Genomic DNA, 24,436 nt, shown 5'->3' with positions numbered 1-24,436 from the left:
TTTTATCTCCTGACTTACTGAGTCACTTGAAGTTGGTTTTTCCCTTAACTTGTCATCTTTCTATAAATACATATAGATGCTTCTCGTGGAAAAGTTTTTTTGTTTTCCGAATTCATATATACTAGATTCATTACACATGAAGTGAAACATATCAAGCCTTTTTTGTTTAAATCCTGATAATTATGGCTTACCACTCATGGAAATAAAAAATCCAGTACCTCAAAATATTAGAATGTTAAAGTATGTTAAAGTATCCGCCTTAATACTCCTTTTGCACAAATGATTGCATCAATGTGGCGTGGCATGGAAGCGCAGGGTGCTTTGAGAGCAGCCTTCAGCTCGTCTGTGTTGTTGGGTCTGGTGTATCTCATTTTCCTCTTGACAATACCAATGCATGAAGTGCTCTAAAACCTCCTGGTAGACGGCTGCATTGACTCTGGACCGGATAAAACACACTGGACCAACACCAGCAGATGACATGGCACCCCAAACCATCACTGACTGTGGAAACTTCACACTGGACTTCAATCAACTTGGATTATGTGCCTCTCCACTCTTCCTCCAGACTCTGGGACCTTGATTTCCAAATTAAATGCTAAATGTACTTTCATCTGAAGAGAGGACTTTGAACCACTGAGCAACGGTCCAGTTCTTTTTCTCCTTCGCCCAGGTAAGACGCTTTTGACGTTGTCTCTGGTTCAGGAGATGCTTGACACTAGGAATGTGACACTTGTAGTCCATTTCCTGGACACGTCTGTGCGTGGTGGCTCTTGATGCACTGACTCCAGCCTCAGTCCACTCCTTGTGAAGCTCCCCCAAGTTCTTGAATCGGCTTTGCTTGACAATCCTCTCAAAGCTGCGGTCATCCCTGTTGATTGTGCACATTGTGACAATCTCATTATCATGGCACCTGTCAGTGGGTGGGCAAGTGTAAGGATCTGAGCGACTTTGACAAGGGCCAAATTGTGATGGCAGGAGGACTGGGTCAGAGCATCTCCAAAACTGCAAGGTGTTCCTGGTCTGCAGTGTTCAGTACCTATTAAAAGTGGTCCAAGGACGGAAAAGCAGTGAACCAGTGATAGGGTCATGGGCGGCTAAGGCTCATTGATGCACGTAGGGAGCGAAGGCTGGCCTGTGTGGTCCGATCCAACAGATGAGCTATTTTAGCTCAGACCAGTCAGGGTGCCCATGCTGACCCCTGTCCACTGCTGAAAGCACCTACAATGGGCATGTGGGCATCAGAACTGGACCACAGAGCAATGGAAGAAGGTGGCCTGGTCAGATGAATCACGTTTTCTTTTACTTCACGTGGATGGCCAGGTGCGTGTGCGACGCTTACCTGGAGAACACATGGCACCAGGATGCACTATGGGAAAGGAGGCAAGTCGGCGGAGACAGTGTAAAGCTTTGGGCAATGTTCTGCTAGGAAAGCTGGGATCCTGCCATTCATGTGAATGTTACTTTGACACGTACCACCTACCTGAGCATTGTTGCAGATCATGTGCACCCTTTCATGACAACAGTATTCCCTGATGGCATTGGCCTCTTTCACAAGAGCAAAAGCAAAAATGCCTCAAAGCAAAAACAAAATGCCACAAAGCAAAAATGGTTCAGGAATGGTTTGAGGAACACAACAACGAGTTCAAGGTGTTGACTTGGCCTCCAAATTCCCCAGACCTCAATCCAATCGAGCATTTGTGGGATTTGCTGGACAAAAAAGTCCAATCCATGGAGGCCCCACCTCACAACTTATAGGACTTAAAGGACCTGCTGCTAACGTCTTGGTGCCAGATACCACAGCACACCTTCAGAGGTCTAGTGGAGTACATGCCTCGACGGGTCAGGGCTGTTTTGGCTGCAAAATGGGGACCCACACAATATTAGGCAGGTGGTGATAATGTTATGGCTGATACATTATTGCAAAATTGAAAAAACTACCTAAAATGATTGAATTATTGCATGACCCTGAAGCACTAACACAACACATTGTGAGTTCAAGGGGTTGTGTAGACAGTGTAAATAAATCAATACCATGGACACACAGATTATATTTCAGTTACTGGCCAGTTGATCGAACCAAATAGTTTTTGGCATCTTTAGTATTTAAGAACGACTAATTTCCCACACCATCTTCTTCCGCTTATCCGGGGCCGGGTCGCAGGGGCAGCAGTCTAAGCAGGGATGCCCAGACTTCCCTCTCCCCAGACACTTCCTCCAGCTCTTCCGGGGGGACACCGAGGCGTTCCCAGGCCAGCCGGGAGACGTAGTCCCTCCAGCGTGTCCTAGGTCTTCCCCGGGGTCTCCTCCCGGTGGGACGGGACCAGAACACCTTCCCAGGAAGGCGTTCCGGAGGCATCCGAAACAGATGCCCAAGCCACCTCAGCTGACCCCTCTCGATGTGGAGGAGCAGCGGCTCTACTCTGAGCTCCTCCCGGGTGACCGAGCTTCTCACCCTATCTCTAAGGGATCGCCCAGCCACCCTGCGGAGAAAGCTCATTTCGGCCGCCTGTATCCGGGATCTTGTCCTTTCGGTCATGACCCCGAGCTCATGACCATAGGTGAGAGTAGGAACGTAGATTGACCGGTAAATCGAGAGCTTCGCCTTGCGGCTCAGCTCTTTCTTCACCACGACAGACCGATACATCAACCGCATTACTGCAGAAGCTGCACCGATCCGTCTGTCAATCTCCCGCTCCTTCCTTCCCTCACTCGTGAACAGGACCCCTAGATACTTAAACTCCTCCACTTGAGGCAGGCACTCTCCACCAACCTGAAGTGGGCAAGCCACCCTTTAAGCCACGACTAATTTCATTATTTTCAAATCGTGAGGTTTACCTGGTCCTAAAGTAGCTGGCAGCTTCTTGTTCCCTTTGCAACACATTCATTCTGTGGTGCTAAATAATGTAAAAAATGTCTTAAACATTAACTTGGTGTATGGTGTATGGCGTATGGCGTGTAGCGTGTAGCTGTTACATTCAATATACTTTTATGGACTTTATCGCACAGATGTTGCACTTCGGTCTTGTTAACAGGAACTAGTCACGGCTAAGTGGTTGTTATCTGAGTCCTGTTGTTGCAGTCTGGCTGGCGTCCCAGAACAAAACCTGTGTATATCCTCCTAATCCGACAGTCACTTCCACCTTAAATGCTTATAAGGACAATTTTACTCAGCTTGGCTAAAACCCATAATTAAATTGTATTGTAAACTGATACCTTATTATTTTCAAAATAAAGGTAACCATTGTTCAGTTAATAACCAGATGTCAAAATCCAAAATGTATTAACCTAATAAAAACGTTATGTGAAAAAACTTTATGTAACAGCCCTGATAAAAGGGTGCGGAAAAATATAAACATGTTATATTTAAAATCCCAAACAAGCAGAGTTCTGTTTTTTATCACATGAACATGATAAATGCAGATATATAGGATATTTCTGGCATCTTTCATTCACTCTTACCTTTCATAAATACATAGCAATTTTGTTCTCTTCTCCCTTCCAAGGAGAAATGGTTATCACATGAAAAGTGTTTTAGTCATTACTACTTCACTTAAACAAAAGATTAAACTTTAAAATGTTAAAATATTTAATTCACACTAAGTCTATGTATACAAAGAGTAAACAGTAAAATTGCTAAAAATCTGTCACAGCTTACTTTAGCAGAACAGAAGCACCAATTCCACAAATTACTCTTTTCTTTTATACTTGAACATTTCCCTCAAATATTTTTTTTACATAATTATACCAGGTACATATGCTAAAAATCACAAAATATTTTCGTCCTGCGATCTGATTAGAAAGAGTAATTTATTTGAATATACAAGGAACCAAAAAAGTGTAAACCTATATTAAAGAACAAATTATAGAAACATTCTATTAAAATGTTGAAAAGTTAAAATAATGACAAAAATAATACATTGTAGCACCACACTTCAAACAAATACCTACACTGGTAACCAAATCAGCAATTAGATGTTATGGGCATGTCCATTGGTACTCAACTGCAAGATCGGTCTTGCAGTTTAAAATCTACAATTAGAGATTACCTCCATGCCAACATTCTACAAACCCAATTCCAAAAAAGTTGGGACACTGTACAATTGTGAATAAAAACAGAATGCAATGATGTGGAAGTTTCAGATGTCTATATTTTATTCAGAATACTACATAGATGACATATCAAAGGTTTAAACTGAGAAAATGTTTCACTTTAAGGGAAAAATAAGTTGATTTGAAATTTCATGGCACCACACATCTCAAAAAGTTGGGACAAGGCCATGTTTACCACTGCGTGGCATCCCCTCTTCTTTTTATAACAGACTGCAAACGTCTGGGGACTGAGGAGACAAGTTGCTCAAGTTTATGATTAGGAATGTTGTCCCATTCTTGTCTAATACAGGCTTCTAGTTGCTCAACTGTCTTAGGTCTTCTTTGTCGCACCTTCCTCTTTATGATGCGCCAAATATTTTCTATGGGTGAAAGATCTGGACTGCAGGCTGGCCATTTCAGTACATTGTAATTGATGCAGTATGTGGTCTGGCATTGTCATGTTAGAAAATGCAAGGTCTTCCCTGAAAGAGACGTCGTCTGGATGGGAGCATATGTTGTTCTAGAACTTGGATATAACTGTCATCATTGATGGTGCCTTTCCAGATGTGTAGGCTGCCCATGCCACACGCACTCATGCAACCCCATACCATCAGAGATGCAGGCTTCTGAACTGAGCGCTGATAACAACTTGGGTTGTCCTTGTCCTCTTTAGTCCGGATGACATGGCATCCCAGTTTTCCAAAATGAACTTCAAATTTTGATTTGTCTGACCACAGAACACTTTTCCACTTTGCCACAGTCGATTTTAAATTATCCTTGGCCCAGAGAAAACGCCTGCACTTCTGGATCCTGTTTAGATACGGCTTCTTTTTTGACCTATAGAGTTTTAGCCGGCAACAATGTTTTCTGGAAGTATTCCTGAGCCCATGTTGTGATTTCCATTACAGTATCATTCCTGTATGTGACGCAGTGCCGTCTGAGGGCCCAAAGATCACGGGCATCCAGTATGGTTTTCCGGCCTAGACCCTTACGTACAGAGATTGTTCCAGATTCTCTGAATCTTATATGAGATGATATTATGCACTGTAGATGATTAACTTCAAACTCTTTGCAATGTTTCTCTGAGAAACTCCTTTTTGATATTACTCCACTGTTTTTTGCCGCAGCATTGGGGGAAATGGTGATCCTCTGCCCATCTTGACTTCTGAGAGACACTGCCACTCTGAGAGGCTCTTTTTATACCCAATCATGTTGCCAATTGACATAATAAGTTGCAAATTAGTCCTCCAGCTGTTCCTTATCTTTACATTTAACTTTTCTGACCTCTTATTGCTACCTGTCCCAACTTTTATGGAATGTGTAGCTCTCATGAAATCCAAAATGAGCTAATATTTGGCATGACATTACAAAATGTCTCACTTTCAACATTCGATATGTTATCTATATTCTGTTGTGAATTAAATATAAGTTTATGAGTTTTGTAAATTTTTCCATTCCTTTTTTACTCACAATTTGTTCAGTGTCCCAACTTTTTTGGAATCGGGTTTGTATTTTGATGTCTTTCTGGAAGAAATATGGTCTCTCATTGTCATGACTGGAGTATGCAAAAAGTCATTGGCACTTTGATTGGAGCCGGTTTCTAAGTCTCATCTTAGTAAGGGTAGAAGCATTCTTCTACAAGTATTGTAGAAATATACTGAGCTGATGTATTGATTAATTATACTATTGTATAGGAGTGTGAAAAATCATTAGCTACCTTACCTGCCTTAAAGGGTTCTGACTTTAGATTTCTATCACAGAAGACACTGGAATAATCTAATATAACCATGCCAACAAGCTAAGACTATATCTCGAAACCTAAACCCTGTTTAAAAAACTGTTGAATAGAAGAGTTAATAGAAGAGTTCACAAGTGAGTTTGGATCTGGAGGGATTCTGAATTAATTACTGATCTCAGATACCTTTCTGTTCTCAAACCTCATCAAATATGATATGAGACACCTCAGCACTCTTCTCCTGGGGACGACGCACGACTTCTGAGGAAGAATAATTTCTTATGAACAATCTGAACCCAAACTGAAGGTGAGAGTTCTCATTTTAGTGTAGGATACCACACTTATAGCCTTTTATGCTCTTCACTAAGAGTGGCAATAATTATGGAGGGCACTGTGTAACCTGACATGTAAGCCAGAACTAACCACTCCATTCAATGTGAAAAGTAGATGGAGTGTCACCTTGCATCAAAATGTGCAAAATTACATCGGTCTGTTTCCCCATGAAAACAGAATAGGCTCTATGCACTAACCTATGCAGCTTCCAGTCTGGAATCTGTGGGATCCAGAATTCCTGAAGCTTTCGATAGAATCAATCGCCCAGCTGATAATTCCACAAGTCTAAGAGGATCTTCAAACACTAATCAAGCCACAACAACGTCTAAATTGTGCCATTTAGGCAAAACTATTCAATCTTAATGTTTGGGAAAAGACAGAGGATCCCTCAAGCGAATATGAAAATGTAGAAATAGTTAAGTGGAGTATCTGGAAGACAAATGAGCAACATTTTAAAACAACTGCTGACCGGTCCCTCAAGCAGTAGCGGGGCATGTGGGTGGCTGGAAGATATGGTGAGTTTGGAAAAGTGTAGGGGTGTTTGGGAATGTTATTTCTCTTTCATATCAAGTGGGACTGACCGGCTCAGGAAATATTAGACCAATCATGGCGGCTTTCGAGACATGGTGCACCAGACGCCATTACTTCATGTAAAGTGGTAACATGATAGACTCAACACTGCGTTTACTAATGTGGCAATTGGAGATCATAAATCTGTCTGAGGTGGGCCAGGCAGGCAGGGGACAAATGTGCAATAAATGTATAAGCAAAGGAACTTGCCCAGAAGTGTTATTCAACATATGCCAATTAGGCCTTTTACCACTAGAGGAACAGCAATATAAAATGTTTTCCCCCCTAATTTTTCCTATTAGGTGCAATCAATTGAATAACAAAACACACAAGGAAGGAAAGTTTTCACGTTTTACTGATACTGAAATTGATGGACAATGCACACACAAAGCAACATTGGGCTACAGCTAATATTCAAACCACATAATTCTAGTGTTTGACTTCAACATTTTGTATATTTATATATATTGGCTGTATTCTGTATTATGTACATAGGTACACGCATAGAGTACAACAATGTTTACACAAATAGGTCACATATATTTACCGTACTTGGATTTCCAGGGAAGATTCAAAAGGGAAAATGCATAGATTGAAAAGTCACAATAAATGCAACAAGCCGGCTTTAAAATGGTTTTCAACATCACACTTAAATGGAATTTGGTCCTTAAAAGAATAGAAACAATAAATCTGTATATTTTTGTTGTTTAATGACAGAAAGGGACATGAAAGAACGATATCATCAAACCATTACAATGCTGGCCATGGGTCACACTGGTGGGAATGATACACTGGCCTATGAGAGGTCGGTCGTAGTGTGGTTCTGGGTCCAGAAAGGTTAAGGGTAGGGTAGGGATCCAGCCATCCAAATTCACTCCCCTCCCCCCTGGATGTTTACAGATCTGCGAGGTGATGGTCGAAGTGAACCTCGGACGCTCCCTCCACCCCTGTCACATCTGCAAACAGCAAACGGTAAGTGTTGGGACGGGGCGGGGCGGGGCTGGGGGCGGACTGAGACGATGAGGTTCAGCGGACCAGAGGGGCCTGCTTGAGGGAGATGAGGACAGAGCGCATGCGGGAGACGTCTTTGGCCTGCTTGCTTGACTTGGGGTTGAAGTCGCAGAGGCGCGCCACGCGCTCCCACTCGGTGCCCGGGTTGTTCTCATCCATGTCCGACACCATGGCCTCCTCGGCCGCTCTGCATGGAGACACGGAGGGGGGGGGGGCTTTAGAGGAGGGAGAACTCAACCGGGGGCCCTTTAGATCCTCCCAGAGGGCCTAACTGCTGCTCACTAACACACCCCCTCTACAACAGTAGATGGCAATATTACACACCCATTAAGGGGGATCATTCAGTGAATTTCCAATTCCATCGAAAACAAGATGTTATCAAATGAAGCCGTTTTGGGATGGCTCCCCCCCCCCCCCAAAGAAATGGAACAGATGTTTTAGTGAGCACTGAATCTTAACTCTGCCTGAGGAGGAGGTGTGCAGCGGCGCAGGCTAAACTGTCCAGACCACCCAATTACATCAAAACAGAGACATTCCCCAGGAGGCCACATCAAAAAAAACAGATGAAGAGAACAGGGATAAATAAGGTCATACAGCATGCCCCCACAATAAGGCTAGTTAGACACCTTCGTCCTGTTAGTCTTCTGAAAAATAAGCCGAGTTCTTTTTATTCTTCTTATTTTTGTGAACATTTCTAAATCGTTTTGGTTGGCTAAAAATGCAGTTCATTATAGAACTGGGGCTGAGGCCCCTAACTTGCATATTGGTTACATTAAAGTATTCTCTCAAGATCCAAGTATACCATTAGGATTTCCTGTATACTTATCCTTGATGAGAGTGCTTTGTGGCAAGTTTGTGTCTTTAACAACCAAAACCGAGATGCCTAAGATTTTGCCATGCATTTTGCTGCGGTTGGAAAGCAGGCAATTTGAAATGCAGCAAAGGCAGTCGACATAACCGAGACTTTCTTGTGATAAACAATATTGGCATGTGTCAAAATCATGACTAACATAATATACTTTATACGAATAACATTTCTTTACCTAAACAAGCATCTAATTCCATTAGAAGGCTTACCTGACCGGAAATTTTTTAAATGGCACAGTGCCACAATCTGGACAAGAAAACATTTTGGAATGACAACCAGGGGGCCCCAGAAACCCCACCCAGCACACCAAAGATAGGACACTTCCACTGCCAAGGAGTTAAAAGAACAAAAGACCCCCCCCCCACCACCACCACTCTACAAACTAGGACACAATACACACAGCAAAATGGGGATGAGAAGCCAATGAAAATTCACTGTCACAACGAAACTACAGATACGCACAGGACTAGTGGACCAACACAACACAGGAGGGACACCCAGCTTCTACATTAAATAAATTGGCAGTGGATTCATATTAGTCTACCTTCTAGTATAATTGTGTACTAATAGTGAATATCGTTTTGCCATTTTTTTAGACTAATATACTTTCCCCTACTTGGATATTTTCGATTTTCTTTTTTTGTTTTTGTTTTACTTAACTGGTCTAGGCGGTAGCAAGGATGGTTAATGTGTGTGCTTTAAGGTGCATAGGAAAAGAAACAAGGAGAAACAGATCACAAGTCAGATATATAGAAATGAAAAGTAAATGAGCTTTATGCAGATGACATAAGCCAGCATGCAGTTTTCCAGAGGAAAAATAAATGAGGTCATTTTCGGCGAGTATTGTTTTTGTAAGGGGCTCTAAGAGGTGTGCTTAGCTTGCAGCCTTCGTGTTCTGTGCCATTTGGGTTGGTTGGGCGAGGCAAAAATGCATGCCAGCTGACTCAGTAACTGTGGGTGTTTTTGAGGGGGGAGGTGGGCGGAGACAGGAAAGTCGTTTACACTGAAATGTCTGGCCTTTGGCACTTCTGTGAATGAAATGGCAGATCGACAGAAGGGCTGCAACACTAAGAGGGTAACTATGGCAACAACAGCAGCGTGTCATTATACGGTCGACAGTGGCTAGCTAGCAGCTACGAGCAGATCACATTTACACACGTTTTAAGCAACTGTGTATCCACAGAGCCGCTGGTAAAGATCTGGCAAACCATACAGGCATCTTTGCACATTACTGTTTGACGGCTACCCCGTCAAAAACGCATTTGGTTGTGGTATATAATTGCACGGCCCCCTGTTTTTACAGTTTTGGCATGATCGAACCTCCCAATCTCGGGGCGGACAAGACAAGTGCACCAAGTAGCTCAGGTTAGATTCTAATTGTAATGCTCTGCTACAGGGATTTAGTGTCCACCAACATTACGAATTCAAACACTAGTACAGTACAAAAGCAACTGCCAAAAAAAGCACTCCTTACAGTTCTTAATGTGAAGGAAGTGTGTGTGTGTGTGTGTGTGTGTGTGTGTCTATTATAGAAGACGCTGAAACAGCAGTGACAGTACAGGAAGGAAACCACCATCCAACAACATGTTTGCCTTTGTTCAGCTTTTCTGCTTGAACTCAAAAGGCTGAAGAGGACTTACATAATTTAATGAAATCCAGTCTTCATAACTAGTATAGGATTTTTTTTTAAACACAAGTTTCAGAGTGTACTCGTGTGAGTTCAGTGGATGTGCTAAACAGAATTGTGTTTTAAAGTTGGCGACACAGTTGCTTAAAACAAAACTACAGGAGTAATTCTAAGTTTTTGCAGAATGAAATCAACATAGAGATGAGATAGCTAAGCTTGTGGGTATACGTTTTCCTAAATACCTAAAGTACATCCCAAGTAACGTGCCTAGCCAAAAAGGATTCCTGATTAGCGTCAAATTCTATACTAGTTCTCAATGTGCCCATATCAATCAAACACATGTACAAATATACAGGGATCTAAGAATGTGAGAATTCAAAACATTAGCAAATGGTATGATGAAATGAAGTGAATATAGATAGGTAATGGAACTGAAAAAAATAATGGGTACTTTGTTTTCCACAATACAGTTAATGGCAACCATTCGTATGGAAACTTATCAATGAAGCGCCAAGCATTAATACTGTGGTAATTACATTTTAACCAACAGAAATGCACTGCACAAAATATAAATATATTTAAAAAAAAAAATGTACACACTAAGACACAGTCACGCCTCATAAGAAATTATCAATTGGAAGTATAATTCGAGGAGAAATAAGTTAACGTGACAGCGGAAAAAAAATGTAAGCGGAACGTAAAAATGACTGTTAAAATGGAAGATGCGGTGAGCGACTGACGCGAGTGACGTCATGTGAAAAAAAGAAAAGATGTTAGTTTAGCAACATACACATAACCAATCAGGTCAGAGAAGGGCTGTTTGTAGAAATCTTCATCCAGCACCCTGGAGACACAGGGAGATGTCCCAGAGGAAAGCAGCAAGCAGGAGAGAAGAGAGAGAGCGGTAAAAAGGAGAAGAACAAACCCAGCCCACAAAAATACCAACCTGTCTCCAAAATGGCACCCCATTTCCTACATAGTCTGGTCCAATTAGTCACTACGGAGGGAATGGGGTGCCATTTTGGAGACAGGTACACAAAGCACAAATAACATGGCAGGCAGGTTAGAAGTAGCCAGACAGAGACTGGAAGGTCCACTGATATATATTATTCAAAGCAGAGGGGGGCTTGGGTTACACAAGAAGGGCTTTGGTCACACTAGTTCCCACTGCAACACTAACACTGCAGTGCAGTTTACTTCAACAGTGGCAAGGAGTTTTAAAAAAATCTTAACCATTACAAAGACTCATAAAACTATAAGGCCTTTATCAAATGTATAACGACGAGATGATGCCATTCTGTTTGATGCTACATGTGAGATAACGGCACCAATTGACATTATAATTATCTGAACTAGATATTTCTGAATATGCTCGGTTCAAAATGTCTTGCAGTTCAACGGTCCATTCTGTATCATTCATCAGTTTTAGTGTTTCACCTATTAGCAATGGCATGCTTAGCACAGAATGCCACATAATGTCATTATCAGAAGTAAATTAACCTGTGAATTTAAATAAACGGCCATTGTTCATTCCGGAACATAGCTCACTTGTTCCTTGTCCTACTACAATCTGCACACAGCTACTGGACTTAGTTCAGGCCTGTTTAAAACCTGGAACCCGTACAGGTTAAAGGACATGGAAGGACCAACAGAAGTAACTGCAGAACAAATGAACTATCCTCCTTTGGCATTTCTGCAGGAGACCCGTGTTGGTTATGCTTATGGACTGGGCTTCTTTGCGCAGCTCCTGTAGAGCAGAAATTAGTCAGTGGATGAAAGGGTCCCTTGGAGTCCAGTGGGATTTAGTTACGGCAAAAACCCAGGGGCCATTTCTATACAGATGACTAGACTATTTCTATGCGTTTTTACCTGTTGTTGGCTTTAGTCTTCTCCAGCTGCTCATTCTGTCTGGTGTGCCACTCCTCCAGCTCCACCTTGGCCTTCTCCTTCCACTCAGACTCCTGCTTACGAGAGTTAGCGTCTGAGGAAGCGAAGAAATGAGGAAGAAGAGGCTTTATGATTCACAGTACGGGCGATTCTCTTGAAAAATGAGATTGCACAAAGAAGCGTTGTAAAAGAAAGAGGTGAGATACAACACATTTAACACATTTTACTTTGTCTCTTCCTTGAATTTTCCAGTCGTTGTGCGGTTTGCGGTCAGTATTTGGAACTACAGATTGTATACATTTTAGCAGCCAACAGACAAAACAATTGTAAAGTCACATCGGCTGGTTTCATTCTATTCTTAAGCAGAGTTCGGCTGCTGCGGTGCCCCCCAGGACAGGATATCTTAGGGGGCTCTTCTCACCGAGGACCTCCAGCCTCTCCCTCTGCTCCTCTCTCCATTTGCGCAGGCTCTCTGGCTCGGCCTGGAGACGGTCGGCGCTGGAGATGGCGGAGTATGCATCAGACGGGCCGTTGCTCTGCAATGAAAAACAGATTTACATTTAAATCATTAGGCAGGGGCTTTCATGCAGCGATATGCAGTAGTGAGTGCATTTATTTTAAAAATACTACTCCCCCACCACACCACCACCAGGGAATCAAACACACAACACTGGCGTTCCAAGTGCCCTACCATACTAATTGAACTACACAGGACCAAATATTAGTGGTGTTTATAAAAGTACACTGTTTTAAATTAGAATTGGACCAGTGCAGAAAGCTCCCCCCTACCTGAAACTTTTTTCCTGTTGTCTGTACTGAAACCAGCTGTGGTTAATGATACAACCGTGCCTTTTAATATTCATTAGGCCATGTTAAACAAACATGCATGGTTATCGTTTTTGCTGTAAAAACAAATGAGAGAGATAAGAGATTACCTCATGAATGTCTCCATTAACAGCACCATCAACAGCATCTGCAAAGAAATGAACTATTATAGTGAAATGGCCTACGTTACTGGACGTTATAGAAGAGACATGGTTGGATTTGCTTTGGAAACCATAATTATAGGTCCAATACATCAGCAAGATACATTTGTTGTGGCAAGCTTAAAAACACAGAACACAGATTAATTCTAGTTAATTACACTGGCACAGAAATGCTTAAGCAGGCAATACATTTAGGATGAATGATTGATTCATTCTTTGAAACGAACTACATTCCCTCCCTAAAATGACCAATGTAGCCAGTTGCCCAATATTCTCACTTCCTGAAGTCAAGAGTTTTGTATTATAGTCCAAAGGTCATTGGGTTACATTTCGAACTGTAGTAATTGAAAAGTAATTTAATTTAAATTAGTGCAGGGAGATAAACGTTACAGTAAACGGTTATTCTGAGACTAATTTCAACAACAAGAACAACATTTTATGTTGACTGACTTAAGACACTACACAAACATCAAGATGTCATAATTACGTGTAGCTAAATTAGTTAGCAATACAGGCATTAAATGCAGCGTAGAGGTATAAGGTCCGAAGAACACATGCCCCCCCGGCGATTTCAGCCTTGGCTCGGCCAACTGTATGTGCTCTGTCTCTCCCAACATAGCCGTCTCCCTACCCACTGCTACATACTGTCAAAAAATATGCCATCGACTGACGGATTTTGTTAAATCATGTGGGTAGCTAATGCGTAAAATACCGATTCTCCATCTAAGTTTCTATTTACAGTACCTAGTAAGAATTAAACTACTAGAACATTCACACAATCACAAACTGGATAAAACATCACTCTCTATTTTCCCCTACTGTAAATGTGTCAACACTTAATTGTCATATAGGGGGGAAAAATATCCAGAAAAGCTTTGGACAATGGCTGTCTACTTTGCATTTTGATCACAGCAAATCACGAGTTCGTCTAGTATCTGTCAAGCCAGGTCAGCAATGCCTGGGCAGAGGAACATTGCCACAACTAGCTAACTAGTTAGCTCGTTAGCAAACTAAGTTAAACATATTACAATTTTATTTAACCAGGTATGTCACTTAAGAAACAATTCTCCATTTGAGGACAGCTAGCTAACTAGCTAATTAGCGAAGTTATTTGTCGGAACTGACGTTATTCCTCATAGCTTATCTTTCATTCAATACTCCTTCCGCTGACAGTTTATGTAGTTGCTACTGCACGTACTAGCGTTGACCTTTACACTTATACACCTAACGTTATGTCCATCGTTTCTTAACATTGACCTTCCGCTAAATTAACAAGTTTCAACCTAGCTAGATACAGCAGCAAATGTATTAGCAAGACAGCTAACGTTGTATAGCTGACGGTGTCGTTGGTTACCCAGGATAGCTAGTTAGATATGGGCAATTGGCTTACGTTAAGCTTTGACTGTACCAAATAACGAATTGTTAGCTAGGTATGTTTTAGTGGAACCTACCGTGTAGGTCGCCTGTCAGATTGTTGTTTAGCGACGAAGGAACCTCTCCGCTGTCCAGGATGCTGAATCCTTCGTCGTTCTCAATCCCCGCAATCTCGCTTTCCTGCTGGGCCAAGAATGCGGCAGCAGGGTCTTCTTCCGTCCCATTTCCAGCCGCAGATTGTGGTGTACTAAGCATATCAAAACCGTCCATTACTACAAATTTAATGTGAGGTTGCTGTCGATAAGATTATAATATAGAGCAGGTCAGTCGACACCCGATCAACTCGAGATACCAGGAGGAGGGAACTGGGGGGGAAAAGCAACAATAGGTAACGAAGCGGAATGACTGACAGAGATAGTCAGAAACTAGTAATGTTGAATGACTATTCAGTGAACCAACCACACAAGTAAAATGATTGCACCGTATACGTAAGCATCCAGCAGCAGTCCCGCCTATCGCCAAACAATGACGTAATTTCCGTCTCTTCACTTTCCGACCCGCTCTCGCTAAAATATCTGGATTGTTCTGAGTAATATAACCTACACTATGTTGTATGTTTATTCCATCCCAATTTACAGTTATTAAATGACTTTATAAAAATTTTTCCATGTTAATTCTGTCCCAAATTATAATTCTTAAAACATGTTTTTATTCATAGCCATGTTAACGTCCTAAATGTTTCCCTACAGAACAGTCTTCAACTGTTAAAGCTACAGTATAGCCACTTCCCTGACATGCATTTTTGCAGGTTGGGAGGTCTGAAAGTGTATTGACTATGACAATCTGAATGCTTAGTAATGTATACATTATATGCTGGTAATTATATGTAGTTTTCCGTGTATTCCTTGTACTGAGTTCTATGCAATGGGGCACTGTGGTCAGAATACGATGAGCAATAAAGTTAACATTTCTATAGAAATAAAAGCCGAGCAGTTCATTCGTAGTTCGCTGTGAATAAATTAATTGCACTAGAAAAACCGCCTGAATAAACGCAAATTAAGCGACGTTGTGGCTTTTCACAAGAGATCGAAAGTTGAAGCCTTCCCACACCTGGGTTTTGTGGTTATTCTCTCCATAACACAAAACTCCTTTCAATTGTTCTAGTCAGTTTTCACCACTGACGTTTGATACACACACCCTGGACCAACAATTTTGTTGTAGAAAAGGCTTAAACTGATGGAGGATTGTGATTGGATCAGATGCAAAATCAACAATTGTACTTGGATAAAGACGGTTAATGTTCATCAAGAGGAACGAGTGGATCTTGCCATCGGATTAGTTGAATAATTACATCAGACCTTTAGGCCAATAGCTGCAAAACTGTTAAGTCACCACAAGATGGAGGCATTTGATAATATTGATTCTGGCACTTCATGTGTTTAGATATAACCTTCTCATTATAATTTAAGCGAAATGGGAAATAGGTAACTGTACAGTTGTAGGACTGAGCAAAATATTAATATCGAGGTGTTGTCTCCTAGCACAGCGTTGTGGTCAAATTACTTCCTCTGTGTGACTTCTTAACTGACAGAAAAGCTAGTCTCTATGGCATTTTCTCTATTCGGTCTCTGTTGGTTTAAGTCAGTACTCCTATGCATTATGTTAAGCTTACTTTTATTACATCTCATGGCTATATAATCACAATTCCCCTATACATGTAAAACAAATAATCATAATCATGTGGATAAAACTATCGAAAAAGAAAGTTAAGATCCAATTCCTAATTAATAGAAAACATCAAGCATAATAAAGACACAAAGAAAAAACTAATAAGAAAAAATTACATATATATGTATAAAATACATGTGTATATATGTATACAAATGCACATTTACAACCCAAATAAATGTGTTTTCGGTTAGACTTTCAGTTCCCTAAGACTTATGCACAGTTCAGTACTTTAGGTCACCATACCAGTCCATTTAGGGAAACCGTTGATTGTTAGCAATGAAGCTAGATTGCACCAGAGATCTGAAGTTCATCCATCAGTTATTACTGTAAATTTGGTGTGGGTCTGGCTAGATGACAGACATTCCTTAGAAATGCTGGTGAGGGTGTGTGTCTGAATAGTGACAGGTTCCCAGCACTTCACTTTGTCTCGGTAGGTTATCGACATCAGTGGCAGTTCCCATCATGGTTGGGACCTTGTGACCTTTCCAGTCAGCTGGCCCAAATGGTTATCTAACCTGTAATGTGGGACGCCCTTCAGGACCCCATTGGATGACTATGAGCCTGTAAACAGAAATCTGTAGAGCTAAACCACCTCCTCCAGGGTCTCTGCTTCTCTAGTCTCGCTGTCCATACAAGGGGGGTATAGTTGTAATGATCCTTCTTGAAAAAGCTGCTTTATTTACACTTAGTTTGCTTGCTACTAGTTAGTGGTGTGATGTGTCACCAGAAAGGGTTTGTCATGTCCCAAATGTTTTTAACAATGCTTTACAAAATAAAGCAACTGTGAATTAAATACCATATTGACAAATGTTGCTCTTTTAGGTGAATACCTCTTAGATTAGCTTTTTCTTCAGTACCCTCCCCTAGTTCTGTGAAATAAGCTATCACATATTTTATGAACTACTGTTATTTTGACGCTTATCGAAATAATTGGAAACAGCAATAATACGAGGGGACAGTAGAGGGCGACGAGCTGATATCTGCCACCCCAATCTCAAAAGAAGAGCTGGTAGTAGACAAACCGAGCTCAACAGTGAAACACAAATATTAAAGCTATCAGTTATTACACGCCGTTTGGGGCTTTGGGTTTCAGAATTAAGAAGTTAAACAACAGTATTTAACGCAAAAATACATTTAATGAATAGGTCAATACAAACTTCAATACGAACATCGACATAAACAAAGAATGTACACGTTAAAGAATTTTATGTAGTGGTTACAATAGACAAAAAAACAGTGGTTATACGATCACTTGTAATGCATGTCACTGGTACCTCTGCTATTATGTAGGACTGCTGACCAAAGAAAACACCTAAAAACTAGCTGGAAGTAAACAATGTTCTCCCCTACAAAAAGGGCCTTTAATAATTTCCTGGACAGCGCCTGTGTAGCTAGGAAAGCTGGCCAGAAAAAAAAAGCTAGCAGATGGATGCAAAGGATGTACTTCACTTACAACAAATGTAATGAATGATTGAGTATCCAAAGACTTCACAGCATTCAAGGTAAGACAGATATTCAAAACATCCCTATAAAAACGTATGTCTTATATTTGAACAGATAAATGCATAGTCATCCAAAATGTAACGTGACGGTTGAATACAAATAGTTGACATCCTATAGGTCTTATCATAAGACTTGTGACAACCTTTGAACACAATGATCTGTTTAAACATATATACAAGGGGACTTGGGGGGCTGTCTGTGTGTGCTCTTGTTGTTCTATCTCCCTCCCCACTAGCTACCCCCCCTCTCACTCTTGCTGTAGTTGGTGGGACAGATTTTTGATTGGGCTGGGGGCGTGGGAGGTTGTGTGGTCGGTTGCTTTGTCAGCTGTATTCTTTTCTGGGTAGGAGGTTCTGCGTGTGGATCTGCTGGAGTGTGGGGTTGGTCTCGTGGCAATGGCGGCTGCTCTAATGGTCCTTTAGGATGTAGTAGACCGACGTCCTATGGCCACATCTTTCAATGTCTTTGTCAAGGTGGGGGCTACCTATTTGTGTTCATAGAGGCAGTCCAGGTTTAGGGTAGGATGGTGGGCCAGGTGTACAGGTGCTGGTCATATAATAAGAACATCATCAAAAAGTTGATTTATGCCAGTAATTCCATTCAAAAAGTGAAACTTGTATATTATATTCATTCGCTGCACACAGACTGATGTATTTCAAATGTTTATTTATTTTAATTGTGATGATTATGATTATAACTGACAACTAATGAAAATCCCATATTCATTATCTCCGAAAATTAGAATATTACTTAAGAATGTTGGCCAACTGAAAAGTCTGAACATGAAAAGTATGTACAGCACTCAATACTTCAGCAGGGGCTAGCTCAATTTGCGGCATCGGCAGCTCGCAGTGGCATTTCCGGTGGCAGGTTGAGATGCCACGGCATCTTCCCCGTTAGCAGTGGCATTTTTGGTGGCAGGTTGAGATAGCAGTGGCATGTTGAGATGCCACGGCATCTTCCCCGTTAGCAGTGGCATTTATAGTGGCAGGTTGAGATGCCAACGATTTTTCCTGAAATGCCACGGCATCTTTTGCCGTTTATATGGTATTTCAGGTGGCAGCCTGAGATGCCACAAATTTACTAGACCGATTATGGGGCAGAACGGTGGCAAACAAGGGCTGCGTCCAAAATCACCCACTACTCAACATATACAACCAAACCAGTAGCCTGTCGTACTGTAGAGGAAAGAGCATATCCGACTGCAACTGCTGGTGTTTGTAGCATTTGCTAGTGAGATACCTTATAGTTTATAATTGTTAACATTTGCCAATATTACACTTGGTAGCATTTCCATGACCCTATTTCTTCATTTTTTTTCAACGTTTCTTTGATTATTTATAACATTTTATTTGTATTACAGTCTGTTATGTTGCAGTGCTAAGGAAAGAAATACCTTATAAACTATAAGGTATCTCACTAGCAAATGCTACAAACACCAGCAGTTGCAGTCGGATATGCTCTTTCCTCTACAGTACGACAGGCTACTGGTTTGGTTGTATATGTTGAGCAGTGGGTGATTTCAGACGCAGCCCTTGTTTGCCACCGTTCCACCGGATCAGATGCAAAATCAACAATTGTACTTGGATAAAGACGGTTAATGTTCATCAAGAGGAACGAGTGGATCTTGCCATCGGATTAGTTGAATAATTACATCAGACCTTTAGGCCAATAGCTGCAAAACTGTTAAGTCACCACAAGATGGAGGCATTTGATAATATTGATTCTGGCACTTCATGTGTTTAGATATAACCTTCTCATTATAATTTAAGCGAAATGGGAAATAGGTAACTGTACAGTTGTAGGACTGAGCAAAATATTAATATCGAGGTGTTGTCTCCTAGCACAGCGTTGTGGTCAAATTACTTCCTCTGTGTGACTTCTTAACTGACAGAAAAGCTAGTCTCTATGGCATTTTCTCTATTCGGTCTCTGTTGGTTTAAGTCAGTACTCCTATGCATTATGTTAAGCTTACTTTTATTACATCTCATGGCTATATAATCACAATTCCCCTATACATGTAAAACAAATAATCATAATCATGTGGATAAAACTATCGAAAAAGAAAGTTAAGATCCAATTCCTAATTAATAGAAAACATCAAGCATAATAAAGACACAAAGAAAAAACTAATAAGAAAAAATTACATATATATGTATAAAATACATGTGTATATATGTATACAAATGCACATTTACAACCCAAATAAATGTGTTTTCGGTTAGACTTTCAGTTCCCTAAGACTTATGCACAGTTCAGTACTTTAGGTCACCATACCAGTCCATTTAGGGAAACCGTTGATTGTTAGCAATGAAGCTAGATTGCACCAGAGATCTGAAGTTCATCCATCAGTTATTACTGTAAATTTGGTGTGGGTCTGGCTAGATGACAGACATTCCTTAGAAATGCTGGTGAGGGTGTGTGTCTGAATAGTGACAGGTTCCCAGCACTTCACTTTGTCTCGGTAGGTTATCGACATCAGTGGCAGTTCCCATCATGGTTGGGACCTTGTGACCTTTCCAGTCAGCTGGCCCAAATGGTTATCTAACCTGTAATGTGGGACGCCCTTCAGGACCCCATTGGATGACTATGAGCCTGTAAACAGAAATCTGTAGAGCTAAACCACCTCCTCCAGGGTCTCTGCTTCTCTAGTCTCGCTGTCCATACAAGGGGGGTATAGTTGTAATGATCCTTCTTGAAAAAGCTGCTTTATTTACACTTAGTTTGCTTGCTACTAGTTAGTGGTGTGATGTGTCACCAGAAAGGGTTTGTCATGTCCCAAATGTTTTTAACAATGCTTTACAAAATAAAGCAACTGTGAATTAAATACCATATTGACAAATGTTGCTCTTTTAGGTGAATACCTCTTAGATTAGCTTTTTCTTCAGTACCCTCCCCTAGTTCTGTGAAATAAGCTATCACATATTTTATGAACTACTGTTATTTTGACGCTTATCGAAATAATTGGAAACAGCAATAATACGAGGGGACAGTAGAGGGCGACGAGCTGATATCTGCCACCCCAATCTCAAAAGAAGAGCTGGTAGTAGACAAACCGAGCTCAACAGTGAAACACAAATATTAAAGCTATCAGTTATTACACGCCGTTTGGGGCTTTGGGTTTCAGAATTAAGAAGTTAAACAACAGTATTTAACGCAAAAATACATTTAATGAATAGGTCAATACAAACTTCAATACGAACATCGACATAAACAAAGAATGTACACGTTAAAGAATTTTATGTAGTGGTTACAATAGACAAAAAAACAGTGGTTATACGATCACTTGTAATGCATGTCACTGGTACCTCTGCTATTATGTAGGACTGCTGACCAAAGAAAACACCTAAAAACTAGCTGGAAGTAAACAATGTTCTCCCCTACAAAAAGGGCCTTTAATAATTTCCTGGACAGCGCCTGTGTAGCTAGGAAAGCTGGCCAGAAAAAAAAAGCTAGCAGATGGATGCAAAGGATGTACTTCACTTACAACAAATGTAATGAATGATTGAGTATCCAAAGACTTCACAGCATTCAAGGTAAGACAGATATTCAAAACATCCCTATAAAAACGTATGTCTTATATTTGAACAGATAAATGCATAGTCATCCAAAATGTAACGTGACGGTTGAATACAAATAGTTGACATCCTATAGGTCTTATCATAAGACTTGTGACAACCTTTGAACACAATGATCTGTTTAAACATATATACAAGGGGACTTGGGGGGCTGTCTGTGTGTGCTCTTGTTGTTCTATCTCCCTCCCCACTAGCTACCCCCCCTCTCACTCTTGCTGTAGTTGGTGGGACAGATTTTTGATTGGGCTGGGGGCGTGGGAGGTTGTGTGGTCGGTTGCTTTGTCAGCTGTATTCTTTTCTGGGTAGGAGGTTCTGCGTGTGGATCTGCTGGAGTGTGGGGTTGGTCTCGTGGCAATGGCGGCTGCTCTAATGGTCCTTTAGGATGTAGTAGACCGACGTCCTATGGCCACATCTTTCAATGTCTTTGTCAAGGTGGGGGCTACCTATTTGTGTTCATAGAGGCAGTCCAGGTTTAGGGTAGGATGGTGGGCCAGGTGTACAGGTGCTGGTCATATAATAAGAACATCATCAAAAAGTTGATTTATGCCAGTAATTCCATTCAAAAAGTGAAACTTGTATATTATATTCATTCGCTGCACACAGACTGATGTATTTCAAATGTTTATTTATTTTAATTGTGATGATTATGATTATAACTGACAACTAATGAAAATCCCATATTCATTATCTCCGAAAATTAGAATATTACTTAAGAATGTTGGCCAACTGAAAAGTCTGAACATGAAAAGTATGTACAGCACTCAATACTTCAGCAGGGGCTAGCTCAATTTGCGGCATCGGCAGCTCGCAGTGGCATTTCCGGTGGCAGGTTGAGATGCCACGGCATCTTCCCCGTTAGCAGTGGCATTTTTGGTGGCAGGTTGAGATAGCAGTGGCATGTTGAGATGCCACGGCATCTTCCCCGTTAGCAGTGGCATTTATAGTGGCAGGTTGAGATGCCAACGATTTTTCCTGAAATGCCACGGCATCTTTTGCCGTTTATATGGTATTTCAGGTGGCAGCCTGAGATGCCACAAATTTACTAGACCGATTATGGGGCAGAACGGTGGCAAACAAGGGCTGCGTCCAAAATCACCCACTACTCAACATATACAACCAAACCAGTAGCCTGTCGTACTGTAGAGGAAAGAGCATATCCGACTGCAACTGCTGGTGTTTGTAGCATTTGCTAGTGAGATACCTTATAGTTTATAATTGTTAACATTTGCCAATATTACACTTGGTAGCATTTCCATGACCCTATTTCTTCATTTTTTTTCAACGTTTCTTTGATTATTTATAACATTTTATTTGTATTACAGTCTGTTATGTTGCAGTGCTAAGGAAAGAAATACCTTATAAACTATAAGGTATCTCACTAGCAAATGCTACAAACACCAGCAGTTGCAGTCGGATATGCTCTTTCCTCTACAGTACGACAGGCTACTGGTTTGGTTGTATATGTTGAGCAGTGGGTGATTTCAGACGCAGCCCTTGTTTGCCACCGTTCCACCGGATCAGATGCAAAATCAACAATTGTACTTGGATAAAGACGGTTAATGTTCATCAAGAGGAACGAGTGGATCTTGCCATCGGATTAGTTGAATAATTACATCAGACCTTTAGGCCAATAGCTGCAAAACTGTTAAGTCACCACAAGATGGAGGCATTTGATAATATTGATTCTGGCACTTCATGTGTTTAGATATAACCTTCTCATTATAATTTAAGCGAAATGGGAAATAGGTAACTGTACAGTTGTAGGACTGAGCAAAATATTAATATCGAGGTGTTGTCTCCTAGCACAGCGTTGTGGTCAAATTACTTCCTCTGTGTGACTTCTTAACTGACAGAAAAGCTAGTCTCTATGGCATTTTCTCTATTCGGTCTCTGTTGGTTTAAGTCAGTACTCCTATGCATTATGTTAAGCTTACTTTTATTACATCTCATGGCTATATAATCACAATTCCCCTATACATGTAAAACAAATAATCATAATCATGTGGATAAAACTATCGAAAAAGAAAGTTAAGATCCAATTCCTAATTAATAGAAAACATCAAGCATAATAAAGACACAAAGAAAAAACTAATAAGAAAAAATTACATATATATGTATAAAATACATGTGTATATATGTATACAAATGCACATTTACAACCCAAATAAATGTGTTTTCGGTTAGACTTTCAGTTCCCTAAGACTTATGCACAGTTCAGTACTTTAGGTCACCATACCAGTCCATTTAGGGAAACCGTTGATTGTTAGCAATGAAGCTAGATTGCACCAGAGATCTGAAGTTCATCCATCAGTTATTACTGTAAATTTGGTGTGGGTCTGGCTAGATGACAGACATTCCTTAGAAATGCTGGTGAGGGTGTGTGTCTGAATAGTGACAGGTTCCCAGCACTTCACTTTGTCTCGGTAGGTTATCGACATCAGTGGCAGTTCCCATCATGGTTGGGACCTTGTGACCTTTCCAGTCAGCTGGCCCAAATGGTTATCTAACCTGTAATGTGGGACGCCCTTCAGGACCCCATTGGATGACTATGAGCCTGTAAACAGAAATCTGTAGAGCTAAACCACCTCCTCCAGGGTCTCTGCTTCTCTAGTCTCGCTGTCCATACAAGGGGGGTATAGTTGTAATGATCCTTCTTGAAAAAGCTGCTTTATTTACACTTAGTTTGCTTGCTACTAGTTAGTGGTGTGATGTGTCACCAGAAAGGGTTTGTCATGTCCCAAATGTTTTTAACAATGCTTTACAAAATAAAGCAACTGTGAATTAAATACCATATTGACAAATGTTGCTCTTTTAGGTGAATACCTCTTAGATTAGCTTTTTCTTCAGTACCCTCCCCTAGTTCTGTGAAATAAGCTATCACATATTTTATGAACTACTGTTATTTTGACGCTTATCGAAATAATTGGAAACAGCAATAATACGAGGGGACAGTAGAGGGCGACGAGCTGATATCTGCCACCCCAATCTCAAAAGAAGAGCTGGTAGTAGACAAACCGAGCTCAACAGTGAAACACAAATATTAAAGCTATCAGTTATTACACGCCGTTTGGGGCTTTGGGTTTCAGAATTAAGAAGTTAAACAACAGTATTTAACGCAAAAATACATTTAATGAATAGGTCAAT

The 24,436-nt window shown here is 40.9% G+C and overlaps 1 protein-coding gene across 3 annotated transcripts; it reads right to left on the bottom strand.

Annotated features, from left to right (window-relative positions):
• Positions 1–7,064: 7,064 nt before the first annotated feature.
• clta (clathrin, light chain A) lies at positions 7,065–14,961 on the bottom strand. Of its 3 annotated transcripts, XM_010891663.5 has the most exons (7): positions 14,558–14,961; positions 13,056–13,093; positions 12,542–12,656; positions 12,103–12,214; positions 11,024–11,077; positions 9,267–9,302; positions 7,065–7,925 (listed from the first exon to the last, which is right to left on the bottom strand). In XM_010891663.5, the coding sequence occupies exons 1-7, from the start codon at positions 14,748–14,750 to the stop codon at positions 7,754–7,756; spliced, it is 720 nt and encodes a 239-aa protein (XP_010889965.1). In that variant the 5' UTR covers positions 14,751–14,961; the 3' UTR covers positions 7,065–7,753. The 3 variants fall into 3 exon arrangements, with proteins under 3 accessions (XP_010889965.1, XP_010889966.1, XP_010889967.1); XM_010891664.5 differs by lacking the exon at positions 9,267–9,302 and having other exon boundaries at positions 14,558–14,960; XM_010891665.5 differs by lacking the exons at positions 9,267–9,302; positions 11,024–11,077 and having other exon boundaries at positions 14,558–14,958.
• Between the last annotated feature and the right edge of the window lie 9,475 nt (positions 14,962–24,436).

The sequence above is a fragment of the Esox lucius genome, chromosome 25, assembly GCF_011004845.1.
Source record: "Esox lucius isolate fEsoLuc1 chromosome 25, fEsoLuc1.pri, whole genome shotgun sequence".
NCBI lineage: Eukaryota > Metazoa > Chordata > Actinopteri > Esociformes > Esocidae > Esox > Esox lucius.
The sequence above is the reverse complement of the archived record's forward strand: the minus strand, read 5'-3'. Positions and strand labels throughout refer to the sequence as shown.